The sequence below is a fragment of the Rhizopus delemar genome, genomic scaffold (genome assembly GCF_000149305.1).
Source record: "Rhizopus delemar RA 99-880 supercont3.4 genomic scaffold, whole genome shotgun sequence".
Taxonomy (NCBI): Eukaryota; Fungi; Mucoromycota; class Mucoromycetes; order Mucorales; family Rhizopodaceae; genus Rhizopus; species Rhizopus delemar.
In genome coordinates, this window is record NW_027137830.1 from 2,710,479 (window position 1) to 2,726,955 (window position 16,477).

Genomic DNA, 16,477 nt, shown 5'->3' on the forward strand with positions numbered 1-16,477 from the left:
TAGTTAATAAATATCAAGATTTTTCACTTTTAGTTGTTACTAACCTTGAAGTGTTTGATGGCAGTGAAATCCGTAATAAATGACAGGGAAAAATGAGCCACTAAATACAAAGAATTAGACATTTTTTTTGCTAGATGTGTGGATAAATCAAATCAATTGTACACTATAAGCGATGTAATCCCAGCATAATCGCAACGATTCCAAGTTGCAGCGACTTTTTCAGAATGACAAGAGAAACAGTGAAAACTTGCACTGAAACCAAGACAAGTAAGGGCACCAGCAATAAAAATGAAAAAATATGAATAATCAAAAGTGGTTAATGTGTCTACATAGGGCTGCGACCATACAAAGTATACACCAATGCCCACGAATAGGATGAATGCTAACAAATGGCTCCATATATTAACTAAGAATACACAAATGAATAAAATGGATACGAGCAATAACACAACCAATTGACTATACCGCTCTCATTATGCAAATAAAACAAGCTTTCTATGCATTTTTGATAACTGTTTGTTTGACGCCTATATCCACCAGTGATATACACATTGTCCTGCATCCAAACTGGTATTTCATGCCAATCTAACACTCTTTTTACTGGTTCTTTATTTAGTAAAGTGTTGGTATCATTTATATCATCATCATCTATTTGCATATCAAACTTTGGACTTCTTTTTTGAATCACCATCAAGTAATTTGTATCAGAAAAAAAGAAAGAAAATGCCATATGTTTTTCAATTTAATCATCAATGACCCCAATCTTTGGAAGCAAAGTATCGTGACTGTTTAGATAAAAGCTGTTGAATTTTACCAAAAAAAGGGGTTATTGGGTTTTGAAGGACTAGAGGTTGGCAATGAAATTCTGAGCTACGGCTGAACAAAATCTTGGAGTACCATTTAAGCTGTTACTAGACCAAAACACAACACATAGTATTTTACAAGTTGTAATTCAAAGACATGAGAAATAAAGTCAACCTTGTAATATATGTAGCTGGGTTTGTCTGTCCAATGAATTTAGTGCATTGCATTGACAGTGTTCTTATTGTTCAGTACGAAAAAGCATAAAACGCATTTTTTTTAAATCTTGTTGCTATGACATTACATAGTATATAAAGACATAGCTACGCTATAGCCATATATATATTACTACATTAAAAACATTGGTGAGTGATGATTATTCTTACGGTCAATGTAAGTGGATTTTTCATCGTTTTAATGTTCAATGCTTATCAAAGAACCTGTTGTTGAAGAGAGCTGAAATTATTCGCGAGGAACGTGAATCAAATAAGACAATTGAAAAGAGGAAGTTGTATATTGAGAGATGCAAAGGGCACAATGTTGATTACCAGAAGAACTGCGTTTTTATCGATGAGGCTGGTTTTAACCTGCATATCATGCGAAATAGAGCCTGGGCCCCAAAAAATAAACCTGAGAAGGTCAAGGTTCCAACTCAAAAAGGTACCAGTATTACTATCATGGGCTGTATAAGCAGTGCTGGGAATATCGACATCTCTAAAAGAAATCCAGGAGTTTACAAAAAAAGAAAGGTTCCTGGAACGTCCAAGTTTGTACGAGCAGGAAAAGGTACTAATACAGATCATATTCTTATATTTGTAAAAAATATGTTGGATGTAATGGATAAAGAAGGGATGAAAGGGTATTATGTTGTGATGGACAATGTAAGAATTCATGGCAACAATCGCGTACCTGCTTATATTGAAGCAAGAGGATATAAACCTTGGCTTTTGCCCCCTTACTCACCGTTCCTCAATCCTATCGAGGAGTTTTGGTCTAAAGTAAAGCAACATATTAAAAGACATCCTTTGGACTCTCATGATACCCTGACTCCTCGAATAATTGCAGCCTGTCAAACTGTCTCTCGTAAAGACTGCATTGGTTGGATAAGGCATGCAGAGTCCTTTTGGAATAGTTGTTTAAACGAAGAAAGATGTCTTTAGTAAATAAAATTGATTTTTCAATTTTCAAAAGAGTTACATTGGTTGATGGTATATGTTATAGAATTAAGACAAGTGAGTTTGTTAAAAGCCTTAAAAAAGATCTAATTGTTTTATTGTGTTTTGAAAGTGATGGGTATTTATATAAGTAGCCTGAGTGTGAACGAGAGTTGCAATTAATGAACACAGAGATGACAAATGTAATGGCGCGTTGGCCTGTTATTGAGAGAGCGCGGGTGAATAATAAATGGATGGCAGAGTAAGAACTCTGGCATTAAATTGGCAGTTAAAAGACTTGTTGTAATGTAGCACAGTAAAAACCTTATGAAGTGAATATGCTGGGTTACTGATTACTATACGGAGTAATAACCATCATTGTCTAATAAAAGAAACAAAATAAGCATTTAAATAGTAATCAATGATAAGATATATAGCTTGTATGTATCAGTTGATTTTTTTCATCTGATTTTCGCACTTCGTCTCACTATTTGGTCACAATTTCTATTTTAATACTTGATCTGTCATCTACACTCAGGAACACTTTTAATTGAATGTGTGCTTTGATTATGAAACTAGATTATACAATCTAGTTCGCTCTTTGTAAATAATATGTATTTTGCGATCTGGCTATTTTTACTAATTTTCATTTAATATCTTTTGTGTTTTATCATTTTTAGTAATCCATTTGTATTGACATACGCTTGGGTTCCACATGGATCATATGTATGGAATAAACGTTATAGATAATATTGATCAATGGAAAAGTAGCTTGATGTGATCGTATACATATATTCTCATATACTTACATACGACATATTATTTATTTTATACAAATTGTTAAATCCAATAATATGAATAAAAGTAAGAGTCAAAGTAATTGATCGGTCTAAACAAAGTATGGTTTTTAATAATGATTGGTCCTACAGGCCAGTATCTAACCAGGCCAACCTCCAAGCTAACCAAGCTAAAACCTCCAGACTAACCTCCAAGATATTAAATGAGAATATTCTACTGGTCTAACATTGGTTATGTGTGGGCTTAGTTACTCATGTAATCTTTATTGTAGTGTATACTACTAATATATAATCAATTGTAATTATAGCAAAGTATAACTGTATAGTCTTAAATATAGTGAGGTCTTATAACTTCTATATAAGTATATGTAGTGTGTATAGAGCATATATATGCCTGGACACAACAATCTATAGCGATTATTCTATAAAGATTATCGATAATACTTGATAGAAAATACTACAAGCAATTACGATTTATGATGTGACCGATGTCTAAGTTTTATTTAGTTCTAAAAAGAACTAAGATAACATCTCTAAATTTATTATAAATACTAAATGATTTTTAATGAATAAAGTAGAACGATATATTATCTTTCTTTTCCTACCAGCATAACTGATTACTTATAACCGTCTCTTTTATAATTTGTTTTTTATTATTTTTTTTTATTTGTACAATTTCGTATTTGAATTATACAACAAGAAGCATTTTTTATTCGCCGATACCCTATACCTTATACTATTAACTACTTTACTATAAACTAATTATGTTGACGCTTCAAATGGCAGGGGCGTTTTCGATTTTGGGATGATAAAAACAACTGGTCCAAGGTGGAGCTGATGATAGTCGGGCGATGTCGTTCGAGGGGTGGGGAATCAGCGGAGGGAATACAGACTCTGTCGAATATGCCGAGCACAAGCAACAAGTTAGAGATGTCCATAACAAGCTTCGATAGATCATGCAAAGGATCTGGTATCTGGACTTTGGTAATTTCGTACATGATCTATAAACCGCTCGAAGGTAAGACTAAGACATAAAAAGTGATGGTTCTGCCAACGATTTGTAACCCAAAGACTCCTACCATCTTTTGTGAATCCAACGCGTCTTTGCAGAACCACCATCCACTGTATGATGGAGTCCTATTTCCAAAATGCTCCCATACTTCTCAAATAACTGAATCATCAACGGTTTCAACTTGTCATCCTTTTCATAAGGAATATTGGTGATCCCTATTCTGATCACATCCGAATTTTTATCCATCGTTGCTTGTACTTTGATTTTTCTACCGAGAATCAAAAGTTCCTTATTCAATGCTTCCATCTTATCTTCTTCATTATCAAAATTAAGCTCAATGTACTGATGGACTCTACCAACTTTTCTTTCCCTAAGGCCTATGCCTTTAGGAAATTGGTCTCTGAGTACAAGGTTAAGACTTCTATCTTTAAAATTCAAGCCTCCAAATTCTGAAGCGGCAATAACGATGGAGTGTTTATCAATAGCTTGAAGAAAAACTGTTTGACTTTCCAGATTAGCTACGTTATTAACATCTGACTTGTTGTGAAATGATACACTTCATTTTTGGTTTTTAACTGTTTGCGCCCATGTTTTGAATTCAAACGGTTTGTTGTTAGGATTATGGCGAGAATCGGCTACCCCAGGAGGATTATTAGCCTTGCTAGTAATGTCGTGATTAATAGCGGAAAGAACCATGATTGAACCTTATGAATAAAAATTGATTGCATGTGAATTTTTTTTTATTGAGAAAAGTTGAATAGGCTTTTTAAATGTCTAAAATCTAATTTCTAGAAAAATATGATCAGAGTTTTTGGAAAAGGTATATGCTGCTTTTGACAATAGCGCCAACCCCTAACCCATCTTATCTCTAGCATTGTATCTTTTAGGATTCTTCCCAATGTTATGAAATCAATTATGCGCTTTTCTTTAATGAAGAACCTGTGTTTGATCCTCTTTTGATAAATTAAGTAGACAACGTAGCTAAATGCATATTTCTTTTCTCACTCTTCTTCTTCCTTATCAATCTTCATGAGCAGTAAGTATCTTATTTACTTTTCTTATTTAAGAGTACGGAATAATACAGATGAAGTGAAAAAAGAAGCTTAGGTTGGACCCTTCAGATCAGGAGGGTTCATCATCTAAAAAACCAAGAGGTAAATAAAACTTGTTATATGAAGTCACTGTCAGTCAATAGAATAAGGCCAAAATCATACTTGTATGGCAGTCGATGCTTCTCTCCCAGCACAAGTCGCTTCAGCTTCTCAAGTGACTTTATAAAAAGCTCGTGTTCGAGAAGATTCTGATAGCAATTTTCAACCTTTCATAAAGCCTGCTTTCAATTTCGTGCCACCTACCATTCCTCATATATGTAATAAACAGATCAAAAGAGCCAACGCTCTGATAAAACGGCTTATTAGAAAAAAAAAAAAAGACAAGTCAGTTAATGTACAATTGTTCTAGTTATTTATTAAATCTGGTTGAGTACGTGATGCTTTTTACATCTGATCACCCAGACTAGATCAATTTCAAAAGAAACAAGAAAGGCCTTTTGGGATCAAGAGTAAAAAAGGCCAATAGAACAATATGTGAATGGTGATATTATACTTAACGTTTTGAAAGTCTATTCACAAGAAGCTGACCATGTGTGGAAATCAACATTATAATGAAGATGATCCAGTTCAAATAGGAGAGAACATATGGTTGGCTAGCGAAGAATCAGTGGGACAATTGCCCGATTTGAACGAGGAATATTTGTTGGTAAAAGATTTAGAATAAACGACAGGAAATGTTCAATGATACTAAGCAACTGTAGTTGGTTACGCATATTGAGATGCTGAGTTGCATGCTTTTTTGTCAGTGTCTGATTCGGATGGAGGGGTCAAGGTTTGGGCTTGTCACCAGGAAACCATCCAAGGCGCCATCTTGCGTATCAGATTCGTTCTGTTCCTGTTATTGGTAACCAAAGTATTGGATCAAGTGCTGCCATTGGTTGACAATAATTTGGAAATCTTATGCCGTCTTTGGAATCTAGATCTTGTTGCAGGAATTGTTTCTTGATGGACTTGAAACTCTTGAGGCTGAGCTTTTTGACTGGCAGAAATATGCTTTCCCAAATTGATAACTTGAATAATTTATGTCATTATTAGTGTTTGTTATCTTGTATATGTAGTATAAGTTTTTCCAGGAGAGAGTCTGTAGGTGATATAAAAGATTGAAAGAGAAATTAAGCTTCAAAAAATTTATTTATTTATTCTTTTATTATTGGCAAATTGTCGTATCCCAACATACTTTAAACATGATTCATATTCAATTTATAAGAAATCAGAGTAATGAATGCTTTACAAAGATTTATTACAGTCTTTTCTCTATTGTTCGGTCATAACTAATTCCACTCCTTTAACTCAATGCAAGCTTTTAATATAACTCCTGATGCAATGCAACATAAATGAAAGATCAGATCTACTTAAGAAATAATTATAAAACAGTCCACTTGCATAACCAGGAACAGATCCTCACATTAAAACTTATTGACACTAGATCTACAGTTATAATTAATTAAAGTATCTTGAAAAGGATTTAATTAAACCTCCATGAAAATAGTATAAATACCAGACATTATAATATTAAATAAAGATATAACTTTTTTCAGTCTCGTTGAATTTTATAGTCTTTTTTATTCTTACGAGATAATACATTTTTTTCAACGAATTCTAAATTTTATTGCTCTATCAATTTTCTAAAATGGCCGCTCAAAATAACTTACCTATGGAAATCAACACCATCAACAACGCTCAAGATGTTAGCCCTATGGTTCCTGCTGATATCCGTTCTTCATCAAGTCAAGAAGCAACTGAACCGGTTTTACCTTACCAAAACGATGCTGACATGATGGAGACAGCTGATGATAGTCTCCTGGGTATTGGTAACACTGATTCCTTGACTATACTTCGCCAGCAACTTCAAGAAGTATCACAAAGGTTTGCTAGAGGCGTATCAAACCATTTACCTATGGATCAACTGGAAAGCCTTCGCAATGAAGCATCACACATTGCAAACTGTATCAAGTACCTTTTGGAAGTTCAAACCTATTGCGACCCTCCCAAGATTGAAACAACTCAACAATCCATTAACCAGTCGTCAAACCGCTTTGATCATTTCATTCCCAATGATCTTCCTACATGGCAATGGGTTGGTAATGTGTGGAGAACGGACGTAGAGGTTCATGATTCAGTAGAAGATCTCCTGGACACATTTGCATTAATTGTAAGTTCCAACGGACTTGCAATCGATCAACACTGGATGCGCTTGGTTCCAATCAAAATGAATAGAGACCAAAGATCCTGGTTTAATGAGGTGCTAAAAGGTCGAAGCTTGAACTGGGATGAGGCTAGGTCTATCATCATCAATACGTACGCCACCCAAGATGTCGCTCAGACGCTAAACAGTATTGATCAACTCTTGACCATCAAAATGCAGCAAAACGAGTCGATCGAGGCTTTTACTGACCGATTCCAAAGAATCAGACGCGCAGCAAAATGGCAAGATGATATTAGAACTGCTGCCTTGTTCAAACGTGCTTTGCCTCTCGCCTTATATAAGGAAGTGTCCCGCTCCTTGCTAAACTTACCTTTGAATCAGCAAGACTCTGTTTGTAAGGTGTCTGCCAAGGCTCGTACTGTGATCTCCTCAAATATTTGCAATGATGAAGCCATGGCTGCTGGTGTTACAAAACATAACATCACAACTCAATCGCCTGCGAACCCAATTTCGTTTGTGAGTGGTGCTGACAAGTCGATGCACAATCCCAAAAATGCTAGTGGTCCAAGCAAGCAAGGCCAACCTCAATTCAAGCCCAAATCAAAATGTCTTGTTCATGGTAATGGTAATCATACCACTGAACAGTGTAAAGTCCTCAAAAGGATTGCCACTGCCAATACCGCCACTACTGCCACTACTGCCACCAACGTCACTCCACAAGCATCAAATACAAAGAAAAATTGTTACAAATGTTCGGCCAACGTACCATGGAGTCCTGACCATGCAGCTACATGCAGCAAAGATAAAGTCAAGAGGTTCAATGGACCAACTAAAGCTTTCCGTTCTGCTCGTTTCTCTGGTTCTCACAATCGAAGTAAACATTTACCTGCCGCTGTCAACTTGAATGATCAAGAGCACAGCCACGGCAGTATGGACATAGATCTTAGTAGCTTGCCTACAAACTATGACTGTAAGGAAAAAACTAGCAAATAGAATGAAGTGAAAACTAACCATTCTTTGTATGTACCTATCACTATAGAAAACATCGACACCTTTGCCCTTGTGGACTCTGGTGCTTCTTTTAGCTCGATAGATATTGCATTCGCTAATAAAAATAACATTAATATAAATAATAACGTTTCTGGTTCTATTATTTTTGCTACAAACGATAATAAGAGTAAACGTTTTGGTACAACTTCTAAAGCTTTAAGCTTAATTTATGGTGATAACGATAATACTCTCATTCACACATCACATATTTTCGAAGTTCTTCCACTTTCCTTTGATACAGATGCTGTCATTGGTTTAGATTTGATGCCTAAATTAAATATTTTAATAACAAATTTAGCTGTAAAACATCCAAACAAAAAACCTGCTGCAAAAGAAGAAATCGATGATACTCCTGAACCAAACAATGCCCCTTATGGTACCACTGATCAACAAATTAATTTTATGGCTGCAGTCAAACCTGATCTTGATCAAAATGCACAGATACCAAAGAATAGTTTTTGCACAGTACCTGAATCAATTATTCATCTTGATACAGAAAAGAACAAAACAGCCTATCGATCACCTTACCGTATTCCACTCAAACTGATGCCAGTAATGCGAGAATGTGTCGATACATGGTTAAAAGATGAAGTAATTGAATATGCTCCACCAAGTTCAGAATGGAATTCTCCTCTCACTTTGGCACCCAAAAAGGATTTACATGGAAATCTCACAGGTTATAGACCATGTCTAGATCCTCGTCTGCTGAATTCTATTTTGATATCTAATGATAAACAACCTATACCTAAAATTGATGAAATTTTTGATCAACTTCAAGGTTCAACTATTTTCACTACTTTAGACTTACGACAAGCTTTTCATCGTTTCCAAATATACAAACCTGATCGTGTCAAAACAACCTTCACCTTTCAAGGTCAACAATACATGTTCAAAGGTTGCCCATTTGGTCTCAAGCATATTGCTTCACGTTATCAAAGAGTTATCAATTCTATCCTAGCTGATGTTCCTTATGCTCTTGCATTTGTGGATGATATTATCATTTTTTCTAAATCTTATGAAGAACATATTACTCATGTACAAAATGTCATCAAGAAGCTCACCAATGTTAACTTAATCCTGAATGTTGACAAATGTCACTTTGCTCAAACATCTGTTTACCTACTTGGTTTTTGTGTTGATGCCAAAGGATCTCAACTCGATCCACGCAAGGTTACAAACGCACTTTCTTGGGAAAAGCCATCCACAGGGAAAGACATTCAACGCTTCTTAGGGTTGGTAAACTACTTTAGGAAATACTTGCCCAATCTATCCGAAGTTACAGCTCCATTGGATAAATTGCGTTTTGAAGGCAAGCTCACCAGCAAAATTTGGGATCAAGAACAAGACGACGCATTCACAAAAATTAAACAGCTACTTGCTTCTGCTCCAGTCTTATATCATCCTGATCTCAATGAGCCATTCTATGTTGCAACAGATGCCAGTAATTATTCCATTGGTGCTGTTCTCTACCAGATCATTGATAAGCAAATCCGTCATCTTGGTTTCATGGCTCGTGCTTTGTCTACATCTGAAAAAAATTACTCAACTACTAAACGAGAACTACTTGCCATTGTTTTTGCTCTCAAGAAGTTTCATCCATTTTTATGGGGTAATCCTTTCACTCTTTACACGGATCACAAAGCCCTTACTTACATCCACACTCAACCTGTCGCCAATTCTATGATGATACAATGGTTAGACACAATATTGGATTATGACTTCAAAATCATACACAGACCTGGCATTCAAAACGTACTACCAGATATGTTATCGCGTCTTTTCGAATCCGAAAGAACGCTGGTAGGGGATAAAAACCAACATAAAACCTGGATCACACCTCACATAGCTAATTCCAAAAACACAAATATGACTACTCGCATGATGATGTCTGATGATCTTGTAACCCCAGCACCAGAAGAACGGCAAGAATTATTACTCAAAACCCATCTTGAAGGACACAGAGGCTCACAAGCAATGGTTACCACTCTACACAGTGAGGGAATCCATTGGACAAACTTAAAGCAAGATGCATTAGATTGTATCAACAGCTGCCCTGATTGTCAAAAGTTTAATGTTGCCAAACATGGATATCATCCATTATCGTCAATCTATGCTGATGCACCCTGGGATCATATCTGTATCGATACTGCCGGACCTATGACTACATCAATTCAAGGAAACAATTACATTCTAGTTGTAGTAGACGTATTCACAAGATTTTGCGTACTCAAAGCAATGCCTGATAAATCTTCACATACTATCGCACTCGCATTAAGAAACATACTATCACTTTTCGGTCGTCCAAAGATTATCCAAAGCGACAATGGAACTGAATATGTCAATGATATCATCCGTAAATACACTGAAATTTCTGGTATCGATCATCGTCTTATAACAGCATATCACCCTCGAAGCAATGGTATTGCAGAACGTTGGGTTGGAAAGACAAAGAATATAATATATAAAAGACTTCAAGGCAAGAACGATGACTGGGACTTATACCTTGACAGTACCCAAGAAGCTCTAAATAACACGCCAACTGCCTTACACGACACAAGACCATTTTCACTGATGTTTGCTAGACGTCCAAATCAATTCAAGGACTATAGTGACGTGTCAATTCCTACAAACTATAATGAAACAAGAAAACAGTTTAATGGACACATTACGAAATTTAATAACACTGTTTTACCAGCTATTCGCGAGAAAATCAAAACTTCTCAAACTGCTGCCGAAAACAAGTTTAACAAATCTCATCGAATTATCAAGGAAATACCATCTGGTAGTCAAGTCATGATCAAGAATATAAACCGAACTGCAAAAACAGATCCACTCTACATTGGAAATTATACAATTGTCAGAAAGAACCAAGGAGGAAGCTATATCCTAGTTGATGGTACTGGCGCACTTTTACCTCGAAATATTCCACCTTCGCATATCAAAGTAATATCAGAAGAACAATCTGAGGTATATGATGTCGAAGCCGTAATTGACCACAAAGGCACTCCTGGTAACTGGTTATACTTGGTACGTTGGAAAGGCTATGATGCGAAAGATGATACTTGGGAACCTGAAAAACACTTTCACGACAACAGACCGATACTAAAATACTGGAATCGTCGAAATGGACAACATAATGTTGAACCTAATTCAAGTGAAAAAAGACCAAGAAAAACTCACGACAATTCAAGCCGTAAAAGAGCAAGAAATTAACCGTGACTGCAATTCATCTTATTACGTATTATCTCAACGCCTTACGCTACCTTTCAATAATTCAAAAACTTCCAATAATCCAATCTACAATGTCAATTTACATTCAATCCACAGTTCATTCACAAGTAGAATCGTCAACATAAAAAACCTTTCACATGTTGCTACCTATACATTCTTATAACATGCACTTACGAATTACATTATTGCCATAACATATTGCTTTGCTCAATATTACAAAACAGAGAACTTCACTTACACTCGTCTTCACAATTGAACACTCATGAATCTAAATCCAGAAGTAGTTATGACCTGGAAGGGGGCAATGTCGTATCCCAACATACTTTAAACATGATTCATATTCAATTTATAAGAAATCAGAGTAATGAATGCTTTACAAAGATTTATTACAGTCTTTTCTCTATTGTTCGGTCATAACTAATTCCACTCCTTTAACTCAATGCAAGCTTTTAATATAACTCCTGATGCAATGCAACATAAATGAAAGATCAGATCTACTTAAGAAATAATTATAAAACAGTCCACTTGCATAACCAGGAACAGATCCTCACATTAAAACTTATTGACACTAGATCTACAGTTATAATTAATTAAAGTATCTTGAAAAGGATTTAATTAAACCTCCATGAAAATAGTATAAATACCAGACATTATAATATTAAATAAAGATATAACTTTTTTCAGTCTCGTTGAATTTTATAGTCTTTTTTATTCTTACGAGATAATACACAAATACCACAGATGACGCATAACTTTGATTCAGACTCTTTTGTATGCATCATACATTTGTCGTAAGCATTCGCTATGGACATCTTTAGTGCTTTGAATTAGAAAGCAATGACCTGATTGATTATTAATCCATGCTCTAGTCGAGTGCGAACTAGCAAAGTTAAAAAAAAAAAAAAAGTACCCAAACAAATCTTTATGCGTAAAACCTGTTTTGAAACACAGTATTTGCATTTCTTTTTTCTATGATGCGTTTTTAACTAGTGTCAACCAAACAGAAAAGCCAATTGATTGGCATAAATTCAAAATAAGAACTAAAACTGGTGAAAAATCTTTACCATTTCCATTATCAGTAACGCTATGACGAAATGCAAAGTTACACAAAACACAGAGTCTGGGCCTTAAAAAAGAAGTCTAGTTTAGCTTTTCCTTCTTTCTGTCACAATAAACTCCCTTTTTTATATTTCGTAAAATGAGCTTGACTTTTGAATCACCTACACATAGAGGGGGCCAAGCAAGCGATGCCTACTTTACACCCCTTACTATGCCCAATATGCTGTCACTAGCAGATAGTTCTAGCAATAATATCAATAGCGATTCTTCTGGCTCTAGCACTCCATATTACACCGCTCCTATTAATCCTGGTATTCATCAAGAGTTTTTAAATGCCATTCAAGCTCGACAAGCCTCACAACCAACTATACTTAATAGTCCCACCAGCGAACAAAGACCTACATTAAAGATGGGCTCACTTGCTAATCGTAGACAGATGTTGCAACAACAACAACAACCTCAGTCTCACCATAAGTCAGCAGCAACAGCAATACATAATGAAAAGGACCCACTTTCTTTTATAACATCTATTGATTCAAGCCAACTTAATGAGTTACTAAACAAGTATAAGCAAAAATCTAATTCACTACTCATCTTGGACGTTCGCTCTTTTGTCCAATTTTCTCATTCAAAAATTCGCAACTCTATTAATATATCTATACCAAACACTATATTGAAACGCCCTACTTTTACATTGGATAAAGTTTATGAGGCCATCGTGCTTGATGGAGCTCGAGAGAAACTAAGAACTTGGCAAGCTGCTGATTATATCATATTTTATGACCAACAATCACAGATTTTACAGGAAAACAATGCTAGTGCTTATCTAAGTGCAAAACTGATCAAATCAGGATACAAAGGAAAACTGCATTATCTAAAAGGTAAAAGCAAATAAATAAATAAAAAAAAAGAAAGAAAATAAAAGGACAAATAAAATTTAATTGTTATTTGCAGGTGGCTTTGATTCCTTTTCTGAACAATACAAGGAACAAATTGAGTCCAATTCAGGTAGCCCTACAACGACAGGATCTATGAATGGTTCTATACCTACTGGACCACCAACAACAATAGGCAGTACGACTGATTTTACCCTCAATTTGAGTAGCAATGGAAGTCGACGTCCTACGCTTCGTTTGAATAATTTACCTATGGCCACACCCGTGATAGGACCCTTTACAGCACCTATGCCACAATTTAATAACCAAGCATTCAATCCTTTCTTTTCAAATATTCGTCAAAACATTGAATTATCACACGGACCTATTCGAGAACGATTTCCTGTCAAATTGCCACCTGGATGTAGCATAGATCCCAATAATGACGACCATATTCAAATTAGCAAAACACCACGAAGTATTCCAGGTTGCGAAATGGATAGTGAGCATCAAGGTTGTTTCAAGGCACCTATTTGGCTTCGAGATATTATCAAAGCAGAAGGTCCAAAGTTACTGGCGGAAAGCTATGAGGTGAGCTTTTTTGCTCCAAGTTTTGTTTTTGTAGCTAATTATATCTTTACATGCAGAAATTAGAAAGAACAGAGCAGAGAAGACTTCAAAATATTATGCATTTTCATTCAAAACACACAAGCAATCTAACTGAGTTTCCATTTAGCATTGTCGCTGGTATTGAAATGGGAGCATTAAACAGATACACAAATATTTGGCCATATGGTATACGATAAAAATAATACAAAGGAGTATTATTAATAACTCATTGTAGAATATACAAGAGTAAAGATACAAAACACTCAGTCTTCAGATTATATCAATGCAAGTTATGTTCAGTATATTGATAGCGACGAAGGCATCTCAGATGCAAGGCCGGAAACAGTGGATACAAATTGCATTAGGCTTATGAAAGAGGACGAAAGCAAATCACTTTATCGTCGCTACATCTCAACTCAGGGTCCATTACCTGCAACATTCAATGATTTTTGGCTAATCGTCTGGGAGCAAAATTCTCGAGTGATAGTAATGCTAACAAAAGAAGAAGAAATGAATAAAGTATGTTTTGTTTTAATTTTAAGAAAAAACATCTAATCTCATTCTACATTAGATAAAATGCCATCGTTATTGGCCCCACATATTAAACGAGCCTGTTGAATATGGTCAGACTACAGTCACACTAATCAGTGAATCTACTCATCGCGTACAAGGCTTGGAAAACAATATGAATGAAGAAGATATGATCATTATTAGGACTTTAACCATATCAAGGCAAGATGAGAGTCGAATTATTACTCAATTACATTATACTGGTTGGATGGACTTTAATGTACCTGATAATCCATTAGGTACGCTTCAGATTGTTCAAATGGCGGATGAAACGCAAAAGAGATATACAGCATCGAATTCAATAGTTGGTCCAATGATCGTCCACTGCTCAGCTGGTTGTGGAAGATCAGGAGCTTTTTGTGCAATTGATACTACACTTTATCGACTGTCTCATACAGACTGTGGTACGAAATCCGATGTCTTGTTGGAAACGATTTCCCGTTTCCGTGAGCAGCGATTAAGTATGGTACAGACATTAAGGCAATTTGTCTTTTGCTATGAAGCTATTTGGTGGTGGATACTGGGATATGGTCAAGATACATATAGTAAGTCATTATCAAGCGTAAACGATATGGATACCTCTTTATAGACAGATTTCTCTTTGTTTTAAAATAAAAAGTAAAATATGCATTTCTCTGTTTATTTTTATTATAAAATTTGCTTTATAATCAAGAAATTACAAATTAACTCAACTAGATCAGTGATAATTTTATGTACTATAAATTTATTCATTGGCTTTCACACACTTTTTACATATAAACAAACTAGAAACAAAAGAGCCAGTTCTTATATACTTTATTCAATAATGACGTTGCTTTTACAGGAATAAATGTAACTTTCAAATACTAAACCTTATCTTCCAGTTCAGTAATAGTCAGCCTAAAAATAAGAACAAGTCCTTTTTTTTTGTTTGTTTGTTTGAAAAAAAAATTCTTTTTTATATCCAGACTGAGCCGTTCAGAATTACGCTTGAAATAATTGTTAATGAATGTATCTTTTTGCTCTTGATAAAATATTTGTAAAATGCTATGAGTGTACTCATATGATTTGCTTGGTGGTTTAATAAAAAAAAATAGTCCCCCCCCAAGTCTGCTATGATGTAGGTATCAGCAAAAGGTTGCAAAACCCTGCTTTTACATATAACAAGTTTCGCCCAAAATTTATATTGAAATACCCTACGACTATTTCCATTGAGATCCAAGAATATAATAATTATCGGGATCTGGCGTAAGCCGTTTATTTTACAGAAAAAAAGTAATATTACAAAAATGAAAGTGATTGAAAATCATTTGTCATTTATCACCACCTTCTATCAGTTGAATTACCATGAAAACTTTCTCCGAACCCATGTTGAACGTCTCTAAAAGAAATGAGCAGTGCTTACTTAAATAGAGGTAGGAATATTACTTTCTTTTTCCTAATCTTATACACAGATTTGCTAGGTAGCTGTGGCTTTTCCTTTGTCGAGACTATTTGCATAAAAGATGTAGTCATCCCAATACGTCCATAGTATACAGGTTTGGGGATGTATAGATTGTTTTAAATATAATTTAGCGAATCCATGCGATCACTAAGTGCATTTATACAATTCTAAAATATATCACTATCTGGTAGTAAAAATACTTATGTCTATTATTAATGCGAAAACTCCAGAAGCATACTTTAATTTATATGAACACCAAAAGATGCAATTATACAAGCAGAAATAGGAAATGAAAACTTACCAACTTTAAAGTCAATATAATAACTTTTTGTATAAACAAAAGCATGAAAGGGACTACCATCCTAGTAAAAACGAACCTAATTTATTCACTAAAAGCGAAGATATGAGAATATGTTAGCCATCCTTCTTTAACTACCCAAACTATACTGAGAAGGCTTAAAAATGTAATATATGCAATAATGAATTACCTTGTTTGTCAATTTATTTTAAAAGATGAAATTAAAACAAAAAGGCAAAGACTGTGTAGCATAAGCAAGTTCCTCATGCAATAGAAAAAGCTTTAGGATCGAAATAAATGCTTTATTTACTTTCCGTTTATCTGACAATCTTTTTTTTTT

The 16,477-nt window shown here is 35.0% G+C and overlaps 5 protein-coding genes across 5 annotated transcripts; all 5 read left to right on the forward strand.

Annotated features, from left to right (window-relative positions):
• Window positions 1-1,173: 1,173 nt before the first annotated feature.
• RO3G_06499 (uncharacterized protein) lies at window positions 1,174-1,961 on the forward strand (the record flags this gene model as incomplete). The annotated part of the gene is made up of 2 exons (XM_067661089.1): window positions 1,174-1,194; window positions 1,239-1,961. The coding sequence occupies 2 exons, from the start codon at window positions 1,174-1,176 to the stop codon at window positions 1,959-1,961; spliced, it is 744 nt and encodes a 247-aa protein (XP_067517190.1).
• Window positions 1,962-2,670: 709 nt separating this feature from the next.
• Window positions 2,671-2,978, forward strand: RO3G_06500 (uncharacterized protein; the record flags this gene model as incomplete). The annotated part of the gene is made up of 2 exons (XM_067661090.1): window positions 2,671-2,722; window positions 2,821-2,978. 2 exons carry the CDS (start codon window positions 2,671-2,673, stop codon window positions 2,976-2,978), a joined length of 210 nt encoding a protein of 69 aa, XP_067517191.1.
• Window positions 2,979-5,208: 2,230 nt separating this feature from the next.
• RO3G_06501 (uncharacterized protein) lies at window positions 5,209-5,822 on the forward strand (the record flags this gene model as incomplete). The annotated part of the gene is made up of 3 exons (XM_067661091.1): window positions 5,209-5,246; window positions 5,485-5,522; window positions 5,623-5,822. 3 exons carry the CDS (start codon window positions 5,209-5,211, stop codon window positions 5,820-5,822), a joined length of 276 nt encoding a protein of 91 aa, XP_067517192.1.
• Window positions 5,823-6,506: 684 nt separating this feature from the next.
• On the forward strand, window positions 6,507-11,285 carry RO3G_06502 (uncharacterized protein; the record flags this gene model as incomplete). Its single annotated transcript, XM_067661092.1, has 2 exons — window positions 6,507-7,992; window positions 8,116-11,285. 2 exons carry the CDS (start codon window positions 6,507-6,509, stop codon window positions 11,283-11,285), a joined length of 4,656 nt encoding a protein of 1,551 aa, XP_067517193.1.
• Window positions 11,286-12,501: 1,216 nt separating this feature from the next.
• On the forward strand, window positions 12,502-15,005 carry RO3G_06503 (uncharacterized protein; the record flags this gene model as incomplete). The annotated part of the gene is made up of 5 exons (XM_067661093.1): window positions 12,502-13,243; window positions 13,317-13,828; window positions 13,885-14,032; window positions 14,082-14,365; window positions 14,418-15,005. The coding sequence occupies 5 exons, from the start codon at window positions 12,502-12,504 to the stop codon at window positions 15,003-15,005; spliced, it is 2,274 nt and encodes a 757-aa protein (XP_067517194.1).
• Window positions 15,006-16,477: the final 1,472 nt, after the last annotated feature.